This window comes from Astatotilapia calliptera, chromosome 17, assembly GCF_964374335.1.
Source record: "Astatotilapia calliptera chromosome 17, fAstCal68.1, whole genome shotgun sequence".
NCBI lineage: Eukaryota > Metazoa > Chordata > Actinopteri > Cichliformes > Cichlidae > Astatotilapia > Astatotilapia calliptera.
The window spans coordinates 33,759,942-33,781,937 of record NC_137438.1 but is presented as its reverse complement, the minus strand read 5'-3'; the positions used below and the strand labels follow the sequence as shown (position 1 = coordinate 33,781,937).

Sequence of the window (21,996 nt, the reverse complement as noted above, 5' to 3'; positions counted from 1 at the left end):
TTTATGTGCATGTTGCATATAATAAAATTTTTGCTTGATGCATAAAGTTAAAAGATTAAAACGTATAAAACAAGTTTTAAAGAGAGACGTTTCCATTTGATTACATTTTGTATGATGGATTATGCAGAAAACGCAGAATTGGGCTGAAAGATCTATTGCTTTATTACCTATTCAGGTTGTAAATCCTGTTTTTAAAAAGTAGCTAAGTAATTAATTACTTTTGAAAATAAGTAATCAGTAAAGTAACGTGATTACTTTTTTTGGGGTAAGTAATCAGTAATTAGTTACTGATTACTTTTTTCAAGTAACTTGACCAACACCGGTAGTGAACAAACCACAAAGCTGTAGTGTCATAAAACATGCATCATGCAAAGTTCATCAGTTGTGAAATATGAAAATGTCCAGGGCAAAAGAAATCTTGCTGTGTCAATTTAAAAAACAATGGGGGTTTCTTTGTTGTATTTTTTTTGTCACATGAATTTCTTTTATTGAAGAAAATCAAGGAAATTTGTTCCATTTGTTACATAATAAAGTGGTATTGGGCCCATAAAACACAGCAAACATACACACGTCATACACTTAAACATTTCTGTGGACTAAAACATTCAACAAAAGGTGAAAATTCCTATGATTTTAACAACGTTCAGTTCAGTTTGAAGTTTATTGTATTCCTTTATTCTGTCTTTTTTTTAAACCACAGAATGACGCCCTAATGGGAACTCAAATTAGATCGACTACTTGGAGTTGCAAGACAGATTTATAGCGTTACAAAACATGCAACAACAAAAACATATTTCTGCACCAAATTCTGTTTGTTTAGTGAGTCTTATTGTAACTTAAACCATTTTTTTTACCATTAGACTGTATTTAAATTAACCAAAAAATGCACGCGAGTCCAAAGACAGGTACGTAGTATATTGTGTTCAGGTTTAATGGTTCGTCAACCCCAAAAAGTTTCAGAATCAGTCTATTAAGTAACTTAATAGATGGGAAAATCAGCCAAGTGTACAAACACGCACACACACTCACACACACACTAATAGCACTGTACATGGTAGTGGACATTACAGTTTACAGTAGTGTGCTGATGTAGCACTCTTCACCACTCTTGCTTTTTCTTAAATCTTAGGCTATCCCACCATCTCCTTGTCTGTCATCACGTGTTGTCTCTTCCACTTATAAAACCACCATGATAATGAAAATATGTAGAGAGCTAAGACTGATGGGAAATCATAGAGGAAAACAATGACAAAGAATCCACTAATTAAGAGGGCATAGATTAGAAGTCTGGTGACGTGACTGAGGATATATAATATACTGCACCACACAAGACCATCGGCCTCTTTTAATTTCTCTGAGGAAGATGATGGATGTTTGTGAGATGGGTGGGCTGATTTATTAAAAATCTCTCCATGGGCAACTACACAGCCTTCTATTTGTCTGCCTGTCTCACAATGAGCAGCCGATCTTTCTTTTATGCGAGTGTGGCTTTCCAGATCCATCGGAGCTTCTGCCAGAGCTGGAGTTGTTTCAGGCAATGATTGCAGACTATGCGCATCTGAGGTGGTGGTGAGATTGTGACTGGGATTAGCACTCAAAATCAAATCTGCATGTGATTCAGAGACAACGTGAGCTTGTTCTGCTATGTCAAGTAACTTACTTCCTTCTACCACAGAGCGTTCATGGCCTTTAGTGGGTACAGCTTGCTCCAGCCCTTGACAGAAACTTGAGTTTGGATCTGTTGGTAATTCCGTCAAGGAAAATACCCCTGAATCAAAAGTGTCATTGAGGTCTTTTTCAAAAAGAACATGGCAGCCTTGTGTAGTATCTCTCAGCATGCACCCCATTCCATCAACAATATCAGTGTGTCTATTTGATGCCTGCACTTCTCTGCCAAAGACCTCTTCCCAAATCCCCCTGACCAAATCTTCTACAAATCTTTCTATGAAGATCTCCTCCAATCCCACCTCTATCACCTCAAGTGATGCAGTATTTTCTCCCATAATAGGTTCTTTTGTTCCATGTGACAGCTTTTTATATTCAACACGCAGAGAGCTCTCAACTTCTGCTGACAACTCTTCTTCTTCTTTCAATTCTGCCGGTGCATTCTTCCTCTCCCCCTGAGGGCCCTCCACATTACCCATTAACTCCCTCCCTGCTTCCATTTTCAGCTCCCGAATGCTCATCATCTCATCTCTGTCTTCCTGACTCGTATCTCCTTCTAGTCTTTGTAACGTCTCAGATTGGTGTTCCGCTGAAGTGTCTTTCTTTGCAACATTCTCTTTTACTTCGATTTCCTCTTGGCTCGTTTCACCGCATATGTTCTCATTTTGACCCTCCGTGTCTTCCTGTGAATCGGTCCATCCCACTTCAACCACTTCCAGTCCCTTTGGGTTGCATTTATTTGCTGGAGGTCTGAATGTATTGCAGCCACTTTGGAAAGCCTGGTTGACTTCATTTGATTTCTCTGTTGGTCTCGTCTGCTCTGATGGATTTGCTATTATTCCGTTGCAACTAAAGCTTTTTCCCACCTCTGTCTTGTTGAAGTTTAATCCGTGCTCACCTTCTTTCAATTTCACTCCACTTTGTTCCATTTGTGATTCCTGCTTCATCTCAACTTTTGGCTCCTTGCCTCTTTGGTCTGACTGTGACTGTTTGTCGTGCACATCCAAAATTATTGATGCACTCACATCTAAAGCTGTATCATTATGTTGCCATGCTTGATCATCTAACGCCTGGAACCTTTCCTCTGCTGTACTTATTAGTCCCTTTGTTTCCTCACCTGTTGTTGAAAAGTAAGTTTCCTGCTCTGTCTCTTCGAGTGCTGTCACGCATTTGGTGTTCAATGGAACGCCTTCATTCAATTCAGCTGCCACGATTTTGTTTTCCTGCTTTGAATCAAATCCACCATCGTGTAGATGTTGAGGTCCTGTTTCATTTCTATCACTCTGCTGCTGATTTCCGCCATTTCTGTTTGGCCCAAATTGCTCACACTGCATTTCATCTGCATACCTTGGGGAGGTTTCACTCTCTTCTGTTCTGTGTGGCCTAAATATCTCCTCCTCTGTAGATGCTTTATTTTCCGTATAGTTCATCATGATGTCTTCCTCCTCCACTCCTTTTCTGGATGTGGAAGAAACATACCTCGCCCCATCCTTTGTCCCTTGTCGGATTGTCTCCCTAAATGCCAGCATGTCATCTACACCATTGTGTGTAGTACCTGTAACCTCTCCTTCCCCGGTGGAAGAAAGACCCTCATCCAGCCTTGCTCCCTGTGAGATACTATCAACAGCACTGGCATTCTGAAACCCTGGCATTGCTGTCATGTCTGTTGTCTCCGACTCCCCTGAGCTTGTTATTAAGTCAGCCATGTGTGATGTGATGGGCTCCTCTTCTACTTCTTTTGCTCCTCCTATTATTCCTTCTCTTTCTGGCTCCCGGACCACATGCTTGTGACACTCGGTTGAACTGTCAATAGAGTCCTCGGACCGCGGTGCCCCCTCGAGGCAAAGTTTCTGTGGAGTGTCTGTTACAGAGCTCGTCTCTGACCTTTGGGATGCGTCTTGTGTTGCTGCGTTGTCATCTCTTGGGCTGGTGACACATGCCTCTGCTGGCTGGTGGTCTTCGGTGTTCAAGGCAACATTAGTAAGCAGTTCTCCCCATGTGTCTGACAGAGGCTGACGTGCATCTAAGCAGTGTGCCTGTGCGGCGGCAGGAATATCGGCACCCAGTTGAAATTCTCGAAATGCTGAATATTGGGGTTGGAGCCCTTTGTCGTTTGAAGGAGACACTGATGCTGCTGTCTGCAGCCATTCTGACTCTGGAACGTTAGAATGGTCGGGCCCATTAAGAAAGGCCTGCCACGCATCACACACAGAGGCTTTTTTATTGTCAGTATCATCTGTCCCAGGAAGAAAGGTCTCCCACATGTCATCAGCAGAAGGTGCGTTTTCTTCTTTTGACAAGATCGTTTTAGCTCTTCCGCTCCAGATGTCATCCGCGTCAGCCGTCTCCCACTGCTGGGGTTTGTCATTGCTCCAGTCCAGTGTAAGGAGAGGAATCTGATGGTAGGTGAGGACTTGCGGGCACTCGTTCGGTTGCGCCTTTTGGTATTTATAGAGCATGCTGGCAGAGTCACCCCAGGGAGCCGGCATAGACTGAGAGTCTTTCTGGCCACTGGCTGAGTCACATGCAAGATTCTTGGATTCTTGATGAGTTCTTTGGGAGAGGTAGTCCTGCACACGTGCCAAACGTGCTGCTTTGCGTCTGCTTTTTACGCTCTCCACCTGTCAAAAAAGGCCAAAAGTCAAAGCAGTGAGCTTTGTTAAGTCACTGTGCTGGCGAAACCCTGATATTTGGCTGGTGATTAAAAATGTGCCTTTCCTTTGAGTATTTTTATATATCCAAGATGCAATGCATTTCAATAATCTAGCAACTTCAGACCTATTCTTGTTTGACTCATCAATTTTCCCACATGTTTACAAGCATGCTCCATGTATTATTAATGGACTGAATGTGAAGGATTTCAGATGTGTTCCCAAGTATCAGGTTAGCTAACTTCATGTACCCTTCTGGGACTCAATGTGCAGTATAACATGCACCACTTCCTCAGCTATCATTTGTACCTTGGAGACAAACTAGAACTGCGTTTTTATGATGACACAACATACATTTTATGGCTAGGGGAGTTTACTTTTTGGCGATGCTGGTGTTTTCTAATTTCCTAAAACACTGAAGACACCCCAAACATTACCCCTTCTGGCGTTATCTCTGTAAATCCCTATGACCCACACTGCCACTCCTTTTTCTCTGTTTTTCAACCTCTCTTAAAAGCATGGTGGGAACTGCTGAACCTCAAACTGCAGCCTCTGGCCTAGCACGTTACTTCATTATCAATAAATGTTTTTCATTATCATTTGGGGTAGGGTAAAATAATATAAAAAGAGCCTCACCACATTTCTGTGGTCATCACTGTGAAGTAATAACTGGACATCTTTGCTGTCCAGTGTCTGCCTGTGGGCCTTTTCTGCTCTCTGTGTTGCTTCTAGTTCTGCAGAAGACCAAAAAAAGGCAAGGGTGAAAGTTTTGTTGCACATTAAAACATATATGCACACATGTATGCATATATAAACACTAAGTACACACCTGTAGCAACTGTTGCTGTGTTAGCATTATCCCGGGTCTTCTCCACTGTGTTTCCATTCCTGTTGTTCAAAATAAGATATGGCTAGCGTGACATAAGATGTTTTCCAGACAGTACCAGATAATTAATTTAACAATCCATTATGTATAGTATTCATCAGATCTTTTTGTAGTAAAAGGGGTATTGTTGCTCTCTGTCCTCCAGATGTTGTGTTTCATAATTTCGCGAAGCTTAAAGTCCCCATAAACACCTCGAGCACTGGGGTTCAACTCAAATGGTATAATAGAAAACAGGTTTCAATCTTTTATTAAAGACACGCCTTAAACAACAACTGGCCGTGCTGTATAATTATGCTACACAGTATACAAAATGCCTATTATGCACGTCCAGACAGTGTGTATCTGCGCCAGAGGCCTTTGAAATATGTTTGTCTGCTGCATTATCTGGCCCTTGTGCTGCAGCAGCTCAAAGCCAGAGCATGCACATAAAGGGGAGCTATAATTCTTCAGGCATAAAAAAAGAATTTTGCAGATGGGGTCAAAGAGGATAAAATGAGCATATCTTGCTACAGTGGAGACGTCATGGAAACCGGCGCATACATCTGGCCATAAATGGGCAATGTGTGTTCTACAGGCCACTGGATGGTTACATAACACCTCACTGTAAACACACAATGGCCCAGTTAGTGGAGCATATTGCTTTCAATGACTTCTCTTAATGAGAAGAGCAGCACAGTGTAAGTGCACTTGCACTGTGCCGAATTTCAAACTTCCTTCCACAGTAATTGTAGCTACAGGGCCGTTCTCGCTATAGTGCACAAAAAAGTTTCACAGAAGGCTTTGGTTGACATACAAGTGACTTCCTCCTGCAGAAAGGCATGTTTAAAAAAACTCAGACTTTCACACCTGTTAGCTTTGAGACAGCTCCTCTTGCTCTTGTAGCTCTCCTCTTGCATGTGAGGCCCGTGCTCCTTTATCTGTCCCTTTTGGTGGCAGAACATCACGTAGTTAAGTCCTTTGTTGTTAGCCCAGAATGTGCCCGCTGATGATTCATAACAGAGACAGAACTCCAATCTAGTCCCTTCTCTCTCAAACGGAGGCACCAAAGTATACTTGAAGGCAAACCTGTCTGTTTTTCTATCACTGGACCCGGGCACATAGTCTGCCGGGAGGTCAAAGCAGCTGTTCCAGCGGTCGAAAGTGATCCGGGCAAAAACAGACTTACTGTAGCAGAGGTTGACCACCCTGACGATGCCTCGAAGGGTGGTGGTCCCTGGGAGGAGTTCAATGCTCTCCAGCTCGACCATCTGTGCCTGCAGCCTCTGTTCCAGCTCCTCCGGGGATGACGGGACTGTAAACAGACAGCACATATAGAGCTCCTCTAATGAATGAAGTGCCTCCTGCTCAGCAGCCCGACTGACTTCTAGTTCTGCCGCTTCAGCACTGTCAAACTCCTTGACAGAGACCAGGTTGAGGCCAAATGCATCTGCGAAAGACACCTTCCTGCGAATAACTGGTGGGGGTTCTGGTTCCGAGTCGTCATCTGTCTCCTCATCTGTGGTGGAGCCCGTGAGAGAAGAGGCCTTCATTCCCCCCTCATCCTGTTTTCCACTTTTCCCTTGTTCCTCCTCCATCATCAGCCCGTCCTGTCGCGAGGGTTGAACGCACAGAGTCTCCATAATACGCGATGGTCTTGAGCTGTCTGCCTGTCCTGCCGTCTGTCCACTAGGAGGGTGGCACAGACCAGAGTGACCCTCGCCCGGCTACAGTGATAGTGTAGAGGGGAGAGCAGGGAGAGGACGTGACTTGACAGATGGAGTTCGGTTACAGCGAAGCTCGTGAGCCTGAGCCAGGCCTATTAATAGGACACATATAACTAGACCAAGGCTGGCCTGTTATCCTCGCGGTTACGCTCTCATAATATGTTTGTTAGTAACATCATAACTACATGAAAGCAAAGCATTTACAGAGCTCTACAATGGAAAATTAGTGCAGAAAAAGGACATACTTGAAGCTACTTTGAAGTTTTTTATTTTATTTTACATTTACTTGCTTTGCAGCAACAAAGTCTTAAAAGTTTCACATAGCAAAATTTCTACCTGCTTTTCGACAATCCACACCTGATACAGTATCTCTGCATTCTTGGCTACACTGTAAAAGCAGTTGTCTAGTTTTACTTAATGGTGATCAGGCCTCTGGGTATAAATCTAAAGCTCAACAGACTAAAGTCTGATGAAAAGTCATCCTTTGAAACAGCACAAATGGAGAGTGATCGATCAACCTAAGGACTGATTGTTAGCATAAGGCGCACATATGAGAACAGCTCTGAGATGCTTTAGTTTTTGTTCAGGAATCTCACCAGTGTTAAAAGCAATAAAATGTAAAATGCATTTTCCAGACAAAGTAACTATTAGTGCTGCCGCTTCAAAGTATTTACTGACACTGATCAACTGAAGTACCATAGGAAGCTACAGTAAGTTGGTCTGAAACTGAAACTGAATTGCCACACCTAAATTCCTTGTGTTACCAAGTGTGTCCCCTGCTGAAATGTCCCCTAGAAAGAAAAGTATCATCCTACCCACTGCAGGGGAGCTGCAGCTGACTAGTCACCTCCACATGGACAAGGAAATGAAAGCATGTCCACACTGTCATCAATAATGTATCAAATTAGTATTAGTTCTGTTGCTGTTCTTGGAAGGCCAGGGACTCTCTTGTATCATCGACATTAAAGCAGACTTAATTTTCACTGCATCTTGGACAACAAAACAGAACATTATTATGAGATTGGACTCTTTCTTTGGCTGTGTGCGTGTGCATACTGACATGATTTTGCACAAAGTGATCTCAGATAGGAAGTTTAATTCAACTAATCCTTGATATGCTGGATAAGTATACCCCCAGATCTTGTATATCTTGTAAATAGACATTGGTGCTTGTTGTATAATCTTTTACAAGTGTGTGAGTGGGTTTTCTTTTCCCCCAAAGGACCCTTTGTTCTTCATACTAAAGGCAAAAATGCTCTCCTTGGACTTTTCAACTGCAGTTTTAGTGATTAAGTTGCATCATTTGCAGCGTATGAAAAGGCAGACATGTGACAAGTGTTAATTTGCTACAGCTAAGTGCAATCATATAAAATACATAACATTAAATGCATACAGTCAGTAGCAGGAATGCTAAAAAAAAATGTCTAAATGCAAGACGAATTGTGTGACTAAGTTTTATCAGTAGATGGCACTATGTGATCATAGTAAAATTCATGTCAGCACAAGTTAAAATTCATTTGCATTTCCACTGTAGTCTCCCTTAGTGTGATAATGAGTTCCAGGCGTACAGTTAGCCTTGTCCACAAACAAGATCATTACAGAAGGAAAAGGTAATATTAATATTTCTTCTGTGTACCTAAGACTTCCTGTGCCAGTTACCTTCATCAGAAAGTTGTTTTCTGTTTTAAAGAATGACCAGTAGGTGGCGGCATACCACCGTCACAATTCCACGAGACTGCTTTTCCCTTCATGTCCTCATCATTTTGCAGATGCTGCTTCCTCTAATTCACGTTTCACGGAATATTTAGTTGCAATAAAGATTTTTAACACAAACAAAAGCACAAAACGGTAGAAAAGACTGTGTGAGTATACCACACAATTACTGGAACAATCCCAGTTTATATTACATCAGACAGATAAGTGTCTAATACTGTATTTTTTCAGATGATTTCAGAATATAATATGGGTATTCCGTGCATACACGCCAACAGGAAACAGCTTTCAGGATAATGCTGATAAGAATAATAATAACTAAAAAATAATGTATTTTTAAAAAATATTTACGTATTTAGTCAGTAATAACAATAATAATGGTAATAACAATAGATCTTTTTTTGTATATTAAATTCACATGGCCACACTACACAGCAACATGTACACATCACCTACAACCGTGTTTCTCTCAATTATTTGTAACATAAATAACACCAGATATATAATCTTTAAATGCACTAATCGCCCTTCTTAAGCAAAACACTTAGCTCTTACTCCTTTTCCTTTCCCACTTGATATTATTCTGAATATTTATTTCTAAGCTATGAACATCGTAGCGTTTGAAGAAAAAAGGGGGAGGGGGGGATAGAAAGAAAAAAGAAAGAAAGAAGAGGAAAGACGAGATGGAAGAAAGCAAATCATTTTAACTACTGCTCAGGGTTGTGCTCAGTGTTTGACTGGCTTCGGATCTACTATTAGATGAATAAATACACTAAATTACGTTGTAAAGGTATGACAGAATAAGTAATAATAAAATCCTCCAGTCAAGAATCTGTACATGTTGTCGTATGTTTTTCTTTTGTAAAGTATTTATTCAACAGTGATTTTCTGTATACAGAGTTTAACCTTAAACGTGTTTACACTAAAGCACAATTTTAATAACACTCATAATGATGATGGCGTTTAGGATATTATGTTTTTCACGCACTGGTTTCCAATCATCCTCTCAGTGTAAACACTTGTAGACAACCGCGAATATTTCTATCTGCAAACCTACAATTTAATGACGTGCACGTAAAAACGCCAGCTTTAAAAATGTCACCGCTGATGAGAGAGGTGCAGTTTAAACTCTGGCTCGAAAGCTGCTGAAGATTTTAAGGTATATTTGTTTCCATCGATGCTTTCATTTGCATTATTATTTGTTTAAAAAAAATCCTGTCGTGCAGTTTTATGAAAGTCGGTTAATTACGCAAAATTTGAGAGGAGAAAACACACAAAATGACCTTAAAAAGATTCAAAAGGGAAACAGTCACGATTGATGTATGCCGGAGGAAGCTGCTACATAAAAGCAGATCCTCTTGATGAAATATTGCAGGAACATTAAAGGCATATATTGATTCTTTTCTTCAGTTTAATAGCGGATGGTTTCGCACTACTTCTTTGCGAGTTTTAGCATATAAAGTCAAGTTTATCAAAAACAAGAAATGTTGCTTTTTGGTTGACGGGATCGTCCCATTAGTGGAAGGTTACCGGTTCAATCCCCAACAATAATATCTAACTATGGTGAACGCTTCCTCACACGGGCAGCAGCTCTCCCCGCTAAAATACTTAATAGTTAAACGTTAGCGAAGAGTGAAAAAAGGGGGGGAGCAAACTTTTAAAAATACTTTTTTTTTGTTTACAGAGCAGGTGGCCCTGACGTCACACGGGGTCGCAGTACGCCCAAAAATAACAAACACACCTCCGCGAACAAGCAAGTGCCTCCCCTGGGGGGGTTCTAGTCCCAAATATACTACTTGCTTGCCGGGTTGCTGCCTGATGTGTGTTTGAATCGTAACGAAAGAAAGAAAGAAAAAAAAAAACAAGCCGCTTCTTCTTCCTCGCATTGCGCGTCATTCAAACAGGACTCAGTATATTGCTTTTCTCTCTGTTGCATTAGTAATAACAGCGGCGTTGACGGGAGACCGCAGGAGAGAGTGTGTGTGTGTGTGTCTCCGACAGCGGTGCCCAGCGGAGGAATATTTGAGCTTTTTTTTATTTACTCTGCAGCTTGTTGTTCATTTTCTCTGCGTTATGGTGAACTTGGACAGTCACGTGCGAAGACGGCTGCAAGTGTAGAGGACGACGGTTTCTCACCTGGCGTGTCCACTTTGACTTTAGGGAAATATACCTGCCGTTTCTCGTGGTAAGTTTTCCTGCGCAGGAGCGTATTAGTCTCCGAAAACCTTTGACTATTTTTTCTAAACCTCTCTGTCCACTGCATTTGAATTAGGAAGTGAACCGCTGGTTGTCAAGTTTTTGCTTTTTGTTGGGTTATTATTTACACGTTGCGCTCGGAGTTAGCGAGCTGCTTTGACAGATTTCCCTTAGCTCGGTATTCGCTTAAAAAAACTGTTAGGACCTTTTGAGAGCACTGTCCAGTCTTTGCCTGCTCTGAAAGCTGAACGCTGATTTTTTTTTTTAAGTGCGACGATATAAAACAAGTTGTTAATTTTCTAACACATTTATTCCACATGTCTAACAGAATTAGGCTATTTACCGATTTTTATTCACCGTTATGTGATAAATTAAATATTTAAAAATTAATTTAAAAAGTTTGCTCCGAAACCAGCTCAATTCTTTTGTTTCTTTTTTTTGTATATATATATATATATATATATATATATATATATATATATATATAGTCTTCACTAGAGAAAAATAAACAAAAAACTACATAAAGGACAAGTATCTACATGAATTTAATTGGAAGCTATTTTATTTTCCAGCTGAATTTATTTTTTATGCAGCTACCTACTACGTTGTAGTAATTAGTAAAAAAAAGAAGGAAACTGTGATTTGATTTGCATCTTATTGCAGCTTATGTGTGTAAGATATGAAGTCAGTTTAATTCTTTTTCAGTGCAATCCTTTAGTGTTCTAGCCATATAATGATATCACATATGACTGGTGGTTTTAAAACCATGTTCCACTAGTGCTCAGTTATATTTTTCTTTAAATACCACTGTCACAGCTTCTTAAGCTCAAAAGGTGCATTTAGATTTAATGATCCTTTACCTGCATGACTGCTGTCTGCGTTATCAATATCTACGATTAATCAGCTTACCGTAGTTGCATGCTCCATTTTTATATTCCATCTTTTTTCGTTGTCCAGAAACAGACAGGGGTGTTGGTAGTGTATTGCTTTTCATCATGATAAACCTCCAATTCAGACTAATTTCTCTAAACATTACAAGCTCCTAAAAAAATCTTCTGCTGGCCTCCTCTATTTCACACTCCCTGTCCCTCCTGTCTTGCAATCAAGTGTGGCCCAAAAATCAATAGATGTAACTTTTTTTTCCCCTCTCTTTTGGTAAAGAAAGGCTAACAAGGCACTGGGAGCTGCAGAACTCTTCAGGCCTGTCCTCTGATCAGCTTTCACCCCTAGATTAGCTGGATCGACCTTACTTGTTCAAGCCGCAGGGTGCACAGGTGTTCCCTCCTCAGTTATGCAGGTGTGGGCCAGTTCCCCCCCTCACTCAGCAGCTCTCACTCTTCAAAGGCCAGGCGGCAATAAATGCCCCTTGTGAAATATGTCAGCGACAGCGCACAATCAACCTTTGTTGAAATGCCCCTGTAATTATTTCTCAAAGTGTGTTTAAAACAGACTCTTGTTTACTTGTTGTTTAGGTGTCCTTGCATTTGGTAAGTGAGGCCACTGGATTTTGTAAAACAGGATGCATTCTTCTCCTTCCCTTACCCACTTAAGGCAGTGGGAGAGATGCAGAGAGACCTGCCATTAGTCTCCCTTCAAGACTGACCGTTGTTGGGAGCAGCGCACTTATTACCCCGGCTCTCCCCACTCTGCGTCCATTTTTTGATTGCAGCATTCATCATTGGGTGGTCGTGCTCTACATTATGGTAATAGGAAAATGAATGTCCTCCACAGGATTAATGTGTATACCCTGTCATATGTTTCAATCATTTATCAAAATTAAGATTCGGCTTTCAGCTCAATGAACGCTGGTTGATGCATGATTTTGTCTCAGATATGAGAATTGTTGCTTCTAGCTGAACTCAAGTAGAAAAATCCTTTGTGTTTATTATTTTTTTTTATTCTAATACTCCTGTGGAAACTTGCACAGTTTCCACAGTTTTTTATTGTGCACTGTGCAAAATAAAAAAAGGGGGTGGGGGGGTTTGATTAGAAGAAAGTGGCTTTTATACACAGATCACATCAGTGTTGTTTTTGGCTCTTTAGATAATGAAACACTCATTTTTGGATTAGTGTTTGAATCGCACCATCACCCATCCCCCAGTACCACTGTAATGAAGCAGACTGTTCACTCAACCCTTGAGGTGTTGGTGCTTTTCTTTTCTTTTTTCTTTTTTTTCGGGGGGGGGGGCATGCATGGTTAAGAAATTTGAGGGAGTGGCGCACTAGCAGCATCACTTATCTAACCTCGTCAGTGAGCCCATCCAGTGTGTTTTCACTCAGCCCCTGTTACATAAACTTAAAGGTGATTAAATGGCATGTGTTCAGGTTATATCCCTTCATAGAAATGTTTCTATGACAACCTCCGTACCTCCGTGCAAGTTAAAGCAACCAGAAGTGATCACGTCCGTCCCCCCCTCCCCGCTGCACTTTGGTTCCCTCCCCCTCCAAGTTAAGAATGGAATTTGTGTTGACAGTTTTGGCCTTTAATGGCACTTTTGTGCCGCGCAAAAGTATTTGTTTACCAGGATCATATGCTGCAAGCTGTCAGCTTTGGAGAGATTGACTTCTTAAGATAAAAGAGTGCATTACATGCTTAGGAGGCCACTCTTTTGGACTGTAATTATCCACATTTCAGTAATGATGTTTTGTGTGTCCCAGTTACTAAGAGTCTTGAGACAGCTCAGACTTTTTTAGTTACGCTCTGGGTCACTTCTTAAGCCCAGCTAGACACCGTTGTCGACGAGGAACGCTGTGACTCTTTGGCTGGAGAAAGCTGTGTAGGGTGGGGTCAGGGGATGTGGATTATAGAGAGATTGCAGGCTCCTCACACAAGGGTGAGTTAATAGGGAAAAGTTGGTAACATACTCACTGACCATTTGATTTTTATGCTTGCTTTCCCAAGTTAAAAAGATTATGTGGCTATGCTGTAAATTGACTTTAATCAAAACAGTCACGTATCAAAATGTCCTGTAAAGATTGTTTTTGCAAATATTACTACATCTTACGTCATCATGTATCCCTCCAAGGGTTGTAAAACTCACAAACAGATGACCACACTCCACAAGCTGAGATGTGTAGTTTTTTGCTGGCGTGTATCACAGTGTGTCTGACTCTAAATGCAAAGAAGCATTCATGCAAAGTTATAAAACATTAGCTTTGTGTACACAATCTTTCTTACAGTTATGAAAAATAAGTCATGCTTTTCATAAAGTTTAAATTTCTCCTCTTGGCTGTTCTACTCTTGACCGTGACCTCATATATTGTAGTCTTCCTTTCAGCTGACACCAAGCTGCAACCTTCAGGGGTGAAAGATGGAAGCCAGCACGGATTGCCAGAAACTGCAGTTCCTGTAATAGCCACTTGAGACTGTCTCCAAAAGCGAGTCAATCTCCACAGACTCCAGCATTAAATCGCTGAACTCTACAGCCTGGTACAAAAGCATTTTATTCATTCTCTTTAGCTTATTTCCAGCTTTTTGGGAAGATTAGGTTTTTGTTAGAATTTATCCATTTAAATGTTATTTAAACTGCTATGAGCAACAGGTAATTGGAACGGTATTTCACTTTTCTAGTCCTACCACTCAAAGGTGGGTGCTGACAGAGGTGGATAAATGCTAGCTGTTTGCTGATTCAAGTCACTAACAGTACCTTCCAACCATGCAGCCTTTTGGAGCCTTTTTAATGCAGTTAGCTGACAAATGATATGGATTGCTGTGTTGTTAATTGTACTTTCAGACTTTCCAGGAAGTCTCTTTTAAGTTTGCTGAGTGATGTTCTAACATTTTATTTGTATGTTGTTTTTCCATTAAATAGTATACATCTGTGTCTGTATGATGCATCCACGCAGTCTATGGATGCACCTTGACAACCAAGCTTCCACCCACTCATCCAGATGTGTTCACTTCTGGTTCTAAAAAAAGATGGAAATGCAGGATTCAAAATGTGGAGCCCACAACGGGCGATGTTGGTTGTGGCCACATACAACCATGGGTCCATTTGATAGCAGCCACAGACCTTACATGTTTTTATATCCTCAGTTTTTCTTTCTTTCTTTTTGAGTTAGCAGTTGCATGTTTACTGTGTGGCCAGTGTGGTGTGAGGGCATGACAGCTTTTATTCAAGTCACGGTCAGATGGACGATGTCCTCATGTGAAAAAAAAAAAGTGTTGGTTTTGGGGGTCTTGCCCTGAATTAAAGACAGAAGGTCACTCATGGTAAAAGGCAAGGTCACTGTTACTCAGACTGCATTCAGCCATCAGCTTGTCACTTGTAAACAGTGAGGACTGAGGTCCACTGAGGTTTAGAAGGTCTTTATATATGATATGTTAATAGAATAATGATTATTTTAATTAATTTCACAATAGAAATGTAAGAAAAAAGAAAAAGAGGTTAGGTTTCATAATGCCTAAGTTGGTTTTTACCTTAAATAAATAAATAAATAAATATAGTATTAGTTAATGAGTGTACAGTTGTAAAGACTGGGCTTTATAGAATGGTTTGTATTGATGGGTTTTATCCTTTTTAGAAACAAAAACACACTGTGCCTCACAGAGGAAACAACCTTTCCTCTTTACCCTAAGAGACACAGAGAAAAAGGGAAAAAATGTTTATTTCAAACATGTTGTGTGTGTAGGGGGAAAAACATGAAAGAGAGGGGGGGTCATGACAGTAACAATTTTTGACAGGCACATTAGGCTGCAGAAAGAGCATCCAGCTCGGGGCTGAGGGCATATGGTGCTGCCTTCTGCTGGCATAGCTCTAGAACAAGTTACAGCACTCGTGCAGGGTCACGACTGTCTCAGGTTTGTTCCTTCTGTCTCACCCGTCTAAATAAAAACAGGGGGGAGAAAAATGGTAGTGGGGGGTTGGGTTGCGGTGGTGTTGAGCATGCTGGGCATAGCTTTGGTGTTGTACACTAGCCGTGTCTTTCAGCAAAAGGACAAAGAGAATGTTCCCAGTCAGGCCCCTTTGAGTCAGGACATAATTTGGTCAAAACGTGGAAGGGAGACGTTTGACATTTCCAGAAATGCATCGCTTTAACTTTGGATTGTTTCGCCACCATGTACTCTCCACCACAGTTTTTATTTCTGGCAATGCGAATGTAAATCTGCATAAAACATAATAGCAGTTATCAAGTTCTGAGCAAGTACAGCGTAGTGCTTTTCTCTTCTTTCACCATCTGAACACCCGGCTCGTGCTCCTGGATGGCAATCCCTAATCCTACTCTAAACAATGGCCATGTTTTCACCACACAGGCTCTTCTAGGTTTTCTCCTCTGTAATGTGGAGAGGATGGACTTGGATATTGTGGAGGATGACGCAGGGCTTTGGTTTGAAGGCAACAGATCGGTGGGAGGGTAATTACAGGCTACTGTGTGGCTCTTTGGATTTTCCCTGGATCACAGCTATAGGCCATGAAGCTCAGCCTCAAATGCAACTCTCTGAGAATGAAGTAAAATAGCCACAACATATGGACCCAACAAAACAATGGTTTATTTTTACGATTTTTGATGAGTGGTTTTTAATTTAGATTGTCACTCCTGGCAAGGAGCAGGGCAGATGGTGCAGACTTGAGTGCCCATCAGAGCCTAAATACCTCCAGGCAGCTGTTGGCCATAAACTTTTTTTCTCTAGCATTTTCTCTCTTTAACACGGCTCGGGTCAAGAGGAGTCAAACCTGTTACAACACCTGTTTCTGCATATGCAAATCTGTTGTTTTGTCATTTCATTAGGCAAGGCGAAAAGACGGGGGTCCCTTGTGGTTGCAAATGCGACTGGCACTGGGCCCAGTTGGCACGCTGCACTGTAGAAAGACGCTTGAGGCAGGGTGAGGGGAGGGAAGACGAGTTTGGTTTCTGTAGCACAAGCGACTTAACCATTGGGTTCCTTTACATCACAGCTCAATTTCGGGGTGGGCTCCTAAAATTTGGGGACAAAGTTGGACTGGATGTAAGGAGGGGGGAAAGTTCCACTCTCTATTTTATATGTATATCTTCTCTGTAAAGAGGATCCGAAAGTGAATGATGAAGGAAGGCAAAAATTGGCACACGTGTGGCTGGCACGCGCCACTCGCCTCCTTCACCCGGGATGGGGTGGGGGTACCCCCCCTCAATATCCTCTCCTCTACTCCCCCTTCCCAACCTCATCCCTTCATCATCTGGCGCTCTCCCGCAGCGCTCGTCTCTTAACCACATGTGCCAGTGCAGGGCCTGCTCTTGCTCCGGGGCTAATTGTTCACTGGTAAAACTGCATGCTTGTTGGTGGGGGTCTCCCCTTCAACCAGGCATAGGGATACAAAGCAGGGTGGCGGTGTGTTTGAGAGCGTGGGGTGGGATGGGGGGGCTCAAGATCATGATCTCTTCATGCAGTTTATTTTTCCCATATAAGTCTGAAGATTGTCAGTTGTAATCCTGCCTGTGTGCTGAATGCAACAAATACACCATGAAATTAAAGGTTATTGCAGGAGCGTAATGCAAAAGCTCTGTTTGAGATTACCAAAGCTGTTTGCAGACTTGCAGAGGATGAGAAGTGGGGAAAACACAGTATGTTTTCCTTTCCTGTGTTTGACAGTTTATGTCTTCCTTTGATCACTGGATTGATGGGTCATTTTAAACAGATGTTTAGAATATTCAGACTTCCTTTCATTACAGTTGTTCAAAAAACCTTTAAGGCATTACAGTTACACTCACACTGAATGTATCTATCAACATTTCAGATTCCAAATTATTTTAAAATACAAATTTGTATTTTAAGTAGTTAACCTTGGTGTGTTGTCACTGAATTCAGTGTAGCGTGCTCTCTTGAACTTTTTTACAAGTGCCTTCATCAGCGTACACTTAAGAGTTAGATGGATGGAAAGACCCAGGACTAGTGCCTTTGCTGAGTTAATCTCATCTGATAACTGCTGTCTTCCCCTTCCTTCTCCTCCTTTCTTTTCTCCCACTCTCTGTCCTCCTCCTTTCTCTGCCATGGCTTGGTGGGTCTGATTTGTAGTTCTGCTCCTCTCTCACAGAAGGCATTAAAGCCAGGCCCCACAAGCCCCCTCTGATATGGGAGAGTTCATTAGAGATGTGCCTTTGATGGGCAGCCTTTTCATGTGACTACCGGTTTTTCAAATACCTTGATGTAGAAGCTTAAGAAGCCATTGTGCAGTAAGCCCTCCTTTTGATGCGACTTATTTAGATCTGCATAGTAAATCAGGGGGGAGTAAATAACCAGCCAGCAGATGGAAGCAAGGAGATAAGGCAGCAGCGAACAATCGCATTTGTATTTTGTTATGATGTTGACAGCAGCTAAAATTCACTAATCTAGAGCCACTGATCTGCATTTCAAAGAAATCTCATTTAGCAGCGGGGAGGATAAAGTTCCTCTCATTGTGTCTATTTTATTGCATTCTTCGCTAATTTATCTGCCCACAGATTTAACGTGCAGGGCTTGGTGGTAGGAGCCGGCGTCCGTGCGTTGCATAGGGGGTCTTAAATACTGTGAAAGCGGTTACGTCTAGACTGTGAGCTGAGGGTAATTACACGTCTGACCATGAATAGAATGAGTTTGAAGACTCATCTTTCTTCAGGCAGGCCTGAATTGCTCGACTAACACTGATAAGGAGCATTTGGTCCCCACAGAAATATTGCCAGTGACTTTCCATAACGCCCCCCCTCTCTTTCCAACACCAAGGATGGTATTTACTTTTAAGATAAAGTTATTGTGTATAGTAATCTGACTTGTTAGCATAATGTCCTCTTTCATCGCAGGACCCTCCTTTTTCTGATGTGTGGAGGTATTTGTGGTCCAGGTCTTAAATAGTTTATCTTGACTTAGCGCACAAGCACTTTATGTAAATATCAGCCTATAGCATTATTAGACCTTCATGAATAGTTGAATGCTTTTGCCATATTTATAAGTTGATAGAATTTACCAATGGTTTTAGACTTGGCATAAAGACATGTGTGTTATTTGTAAATCCCCACGAATTGGAGGTCATGCAGACTAATAGCATTCCAAATGCTTTTCCACTGAATAAAATATAACATCTGCATGGCCACAGGGTGCTGTGATGATGGAAGTCTACCCAGGAGCAAATGATTTAAGAGAAGTGGGGGGCATTATCTAAAAATTATATTTTATATCTATATTATATCTAAAGTGGCTCCTTAGTGTAGTGGTTTACACATTCGATAACAGGGAACGAATCCTCGGTTTGATCCCAGGAGCCGCAAGTCCTTTTGGGGTTGTGAAAGGAAGGGCATCAGGTTTAAAAAATCGGCCAAATCAAACATGTGGAGATACCTGCTGTGGCAACTCTTTGTGAATAAGGAAGCAGCTGAAAGTAGCTTATCCATATTATATCTAAAATGTGCTTTTTCAGATGTAGTAATCCCATCCAAGTAGATGTTTCACTCTACTTAAATACACATTAAAACAATTGTTATTCTGAAACTTTTCATGTCGGTTTTCCCAATATCCAGTCCACTGGTTGGTGCTCACCCCCCAGTCTTAAACCTTCTTACCCCATTCTTTGCAAATATTGTGCAGCAATATGTGCAACGTTTTTTCCACAAACTCAAAACAGTGAGAAATTATACCAGTTGGCATGTTTTTGTTTTCAGCTGTGCTCTGTGAGCTCCGGGCCTTTTGCACAGTTCAGAGAGCACATTCCTTAGGATTCAGCAGTCGCTGGTTGCCTGTAGGGGTCATTGGAATTCTGGGAGAATAAAAGGGAGAGGAATAAAAAAACATCCCAGGGAGGAACATCCAGGCCATTTTTTGCCCTTCATGCCCCCAGCAGCAGAAAGTGGCCTCTCTGATGCTCCTGGGGACTTGTTGTTAGCCCCTAGTTCTCTAAATGTAATGCATGTGCAATAAAAGTGTCCAGATCAATCAGTAGCTGCAGATGTGGCATTGTATTCTTCTTTCAATGTACTTGTGTGATTAACACAAAAATCATCAATGCTAATGGGCTCTAAATTATATGGATACCATAGCATGTGTACTTAGATTCAGACAGCTGAATGGAAGTATATGAGAAATCAATCGTGTCAGGTTAACGGTGTGATTTACTTGGCGTTGAGAGCTAGAGCCTTCCAGGCACTGCGCCTTTTAACTTTACAGAGATTGAGCAGTTTGGGGGCAGGGGAGTGTACTGTATCGTACATTGCCTGTTGGTGCATGCATTTACACACAGATATATACCCACACACATATGCTCTCAGGCTTCACAGCAAAAATCCAGGTGCACTTTGTTGTCACAAAGTTTACTGCCTTCACCTACAAACCTTACAGAAAATAGTTATGCAATAAGCCATCTAGCCCACACTTGTTAGTTCCAGCAATGAATGTTCCTAGGGGGAAAAAAAATCAGTGTGTCATAAAGTAGTTTTGGACTAACAGTGTGCTTTTGTTTTCTCTAATCTCAGAGAGCTGACATTGCTGGACTGCTACCCCACCTGTGACGGACAACAACAGCAAGTTCTCTCCCTGAGGGTAAGTATTTGAACATAGTCCCTTCATGTCCATCGGTCAAAGCATCCTGGACCTTGGGAGGGATTTAGAGCAGCATGTATTTTCAAAGTTCTGTGTTAAAATTAAAAGTACACAGTGCATTCCTAAGGCCAATTAATCTTTCAGAGTAAAACTCTTATGTAAAACAGTTGTGTGTTTGCATGCAATGACTGTGTCTTTGTTTTTAGTCTGTGCTTGATAGTGTTACGGTATTGTTAACCTGCCTGTGTTAGGGTGATTGTAGTGGCTGGAAGAGGTCAGTGGGGCCCCATTCCTCCTCAAATGTAACAAATCTTCATCTTGTCTACCTTGATAGAATTCCCCCTTCACTGGGCAACCTTTCAGTTGTGCCTGTTTGGTTTTCACACCCCAAGGATTTTCAATCTACTCTTACTTAGAAGTTATGATATGCACTATAGCTGACAAATGTGAGCAAGCTTGGATTTCTTTTTTCTTTTTCTTTTTTTTTTTTTTTTTACTTTTTCTTTTTCTTTTTTATGCAATTGATGTCTTGATTGAGATTTGTAGCAGAACTAGAATTGAAGAGGGGTTACATTGTTCCTAAATTCGGTATATTCCACATGTATCTCTCTATATTGGTGAACACAGCAGGTGGCAAAAGTGGGACTCCACCAGTCAGACTTTTTCCATACAAATAATGAAATAAAGTGGGGCAAAAAAGTATTTAGTCAGCCACTGATTGTGCAAGTGCCCCCACTTAAAATGATGACAGAGGTCAGTAATTTGCACCAGAGGTACACTTCAACTGTGAGAGACAGAATGTGAAAAAAAAATCCATGAATCCACATGGTAGGATTTGTAAAGAATTTATTCGTAAATCAGGGTGGAAAATAAGTATTTGGTCACCTCAAACATGGAAAATCTCTGGCTCTCACAGACCTGTAACGTCTTCTGTAAGATGCTTTTCTGTCCCCCACTCGTTACCTGTATGAATGGCACCTGTTTGAACTCATCAACTATATAAAAGACACCTGTCCACAGCCTCAAACAGTCAGACTCCAAACTCCACCATGGCCAAGACCAAAGAGCTTTCGAAGGACACCAGGAAAAGTATTGTAGACCTGCACCAGACTGGGAAGAGTGAATCTACAATAGGCAAGCAGCTTGGTGTGAAAAAATCAACTGTGGGAGCAATCATCAGAAAATGGAAGACATACAAGACCACTGATAATCTCCTTCGATCTGGGGCTCCACGCAAGATCTCATCCCGTGGGGTCAAAATGATCATGAGAACGGTGAGCAAAGATCCCAGAACCACACGGGGGGACCTGGTGAATGACCTGCAGAGAGCTGGGACCAAAGTAACAAAGGTCACCATCAGTAACACACTACAACGGCAGGGAATCAAATCCCGCAGTGCCAGACGTGTTCCGCTGCTGAAGCCAGTGCATGTCCAGGCCCGTCTGAAGTTTGCCAGAGAGCACATGGCTGATACAGCAGAGGATTGGGAGAATGTCATGTGGTCAGATGAAACCAAAGTAGAACTTTTTGGTATAAACTCAACTCGTCGTGTTTGGAGGAAGAAGAATACTGAGTTGCATCCAAAGAACACCATACCTACTGTGTAGCATGGGGGTGGAAACATCATGCTATGGGGCTGTTTTTCTGCCAAGGGGACAGGACGACTGATCCGTGTTAAGGACAGAATGAATGGGGCCATGT

At 41.6% G+C, this 21,996-nt stretch overlaps 2 protein-coding genes across 10 annotated transcripts in view; one reads left to right on the top strand and one right to left on the bottom strand.

Moving 5' to 3' along the window:
* Positions 1-448: 448 nt before the first annotated feature.
* ppp1r3aa (protein phosphatase 1, regulatory subunit 3Aa) lies at positions 449-6,918 on the bottom strand. Its single transcript, XM_026147614.2, has 4 exons — positions 6,049-6,918; positions 5,146-5,204; positions 4,953-5,050; positions 449-4,286 (listed from the first exon to the last, which is right to left on the bottom strand). Exons 1-4 carry the CDS (start codon positions 6,819-6,821, stop codon positions 1,131-1,133), a joined length of 4,086 nt encoding a protein of 1,361 aa, XP_026003399.2. The 5' UTR covers positions 6,822-6,918; the 3' UTR covers positions 449-1,130.
* Positions 6,919-10,386: 3,468 nt separating this feature from the next.
* The window catches only part of foxp2 (forkhead box P2), a 101,569-nt gene continuing 89,959 nt past the window's right edge, over positions 10,387-21,996 (top strand). For 4 of the 9 annotated variants that reach the window (XM_080292128.1, XM_026147621.2, XM_026147620.2 and 1 more), the window contains exons 1-3: positions 10,556-10,803; positions 14,093-14,244; positions 20,229-20,295. The gene's annotated coding sequence lies outside the window, so the exon portion shown is untranslated. Of the gene's footprint in view, positions 10,804-14,080; positions 14,245-20,228; positions 20,296-21,996 lie in introns of all 9 variants that reach the window. The other 5 variants (XM_080292124.1, XM_080292130.1, XM_080292125.1 and 2 more) reach the window with 5 other exon arrangements.

Bases quoted from the DNA above. Each gene is read 5' to 3' on its own strand.
- ppp1r3aa (XM_026147614.2), bottom strand. From the start codon at position 6,821: ATGGAGACTCTGTGCGTTCAACCCTCGCGACAGGACGGGCTGATGATG. The intron at 5,205-6,048 runs GTGTGAAAGTCT...TTTGAACAACAG, and splicing joins AGCTGTCTCAAAGCTAACAG to GAATGGAAACACAGTGGAGA. The intron at 4,287-4,952 runs GTGAGGCTCTTT...CTTTTTTGACAG, and splicing joins GTGATGACCACAGAAATGTG to GTGGAGAGCGTAAAAAGCAG.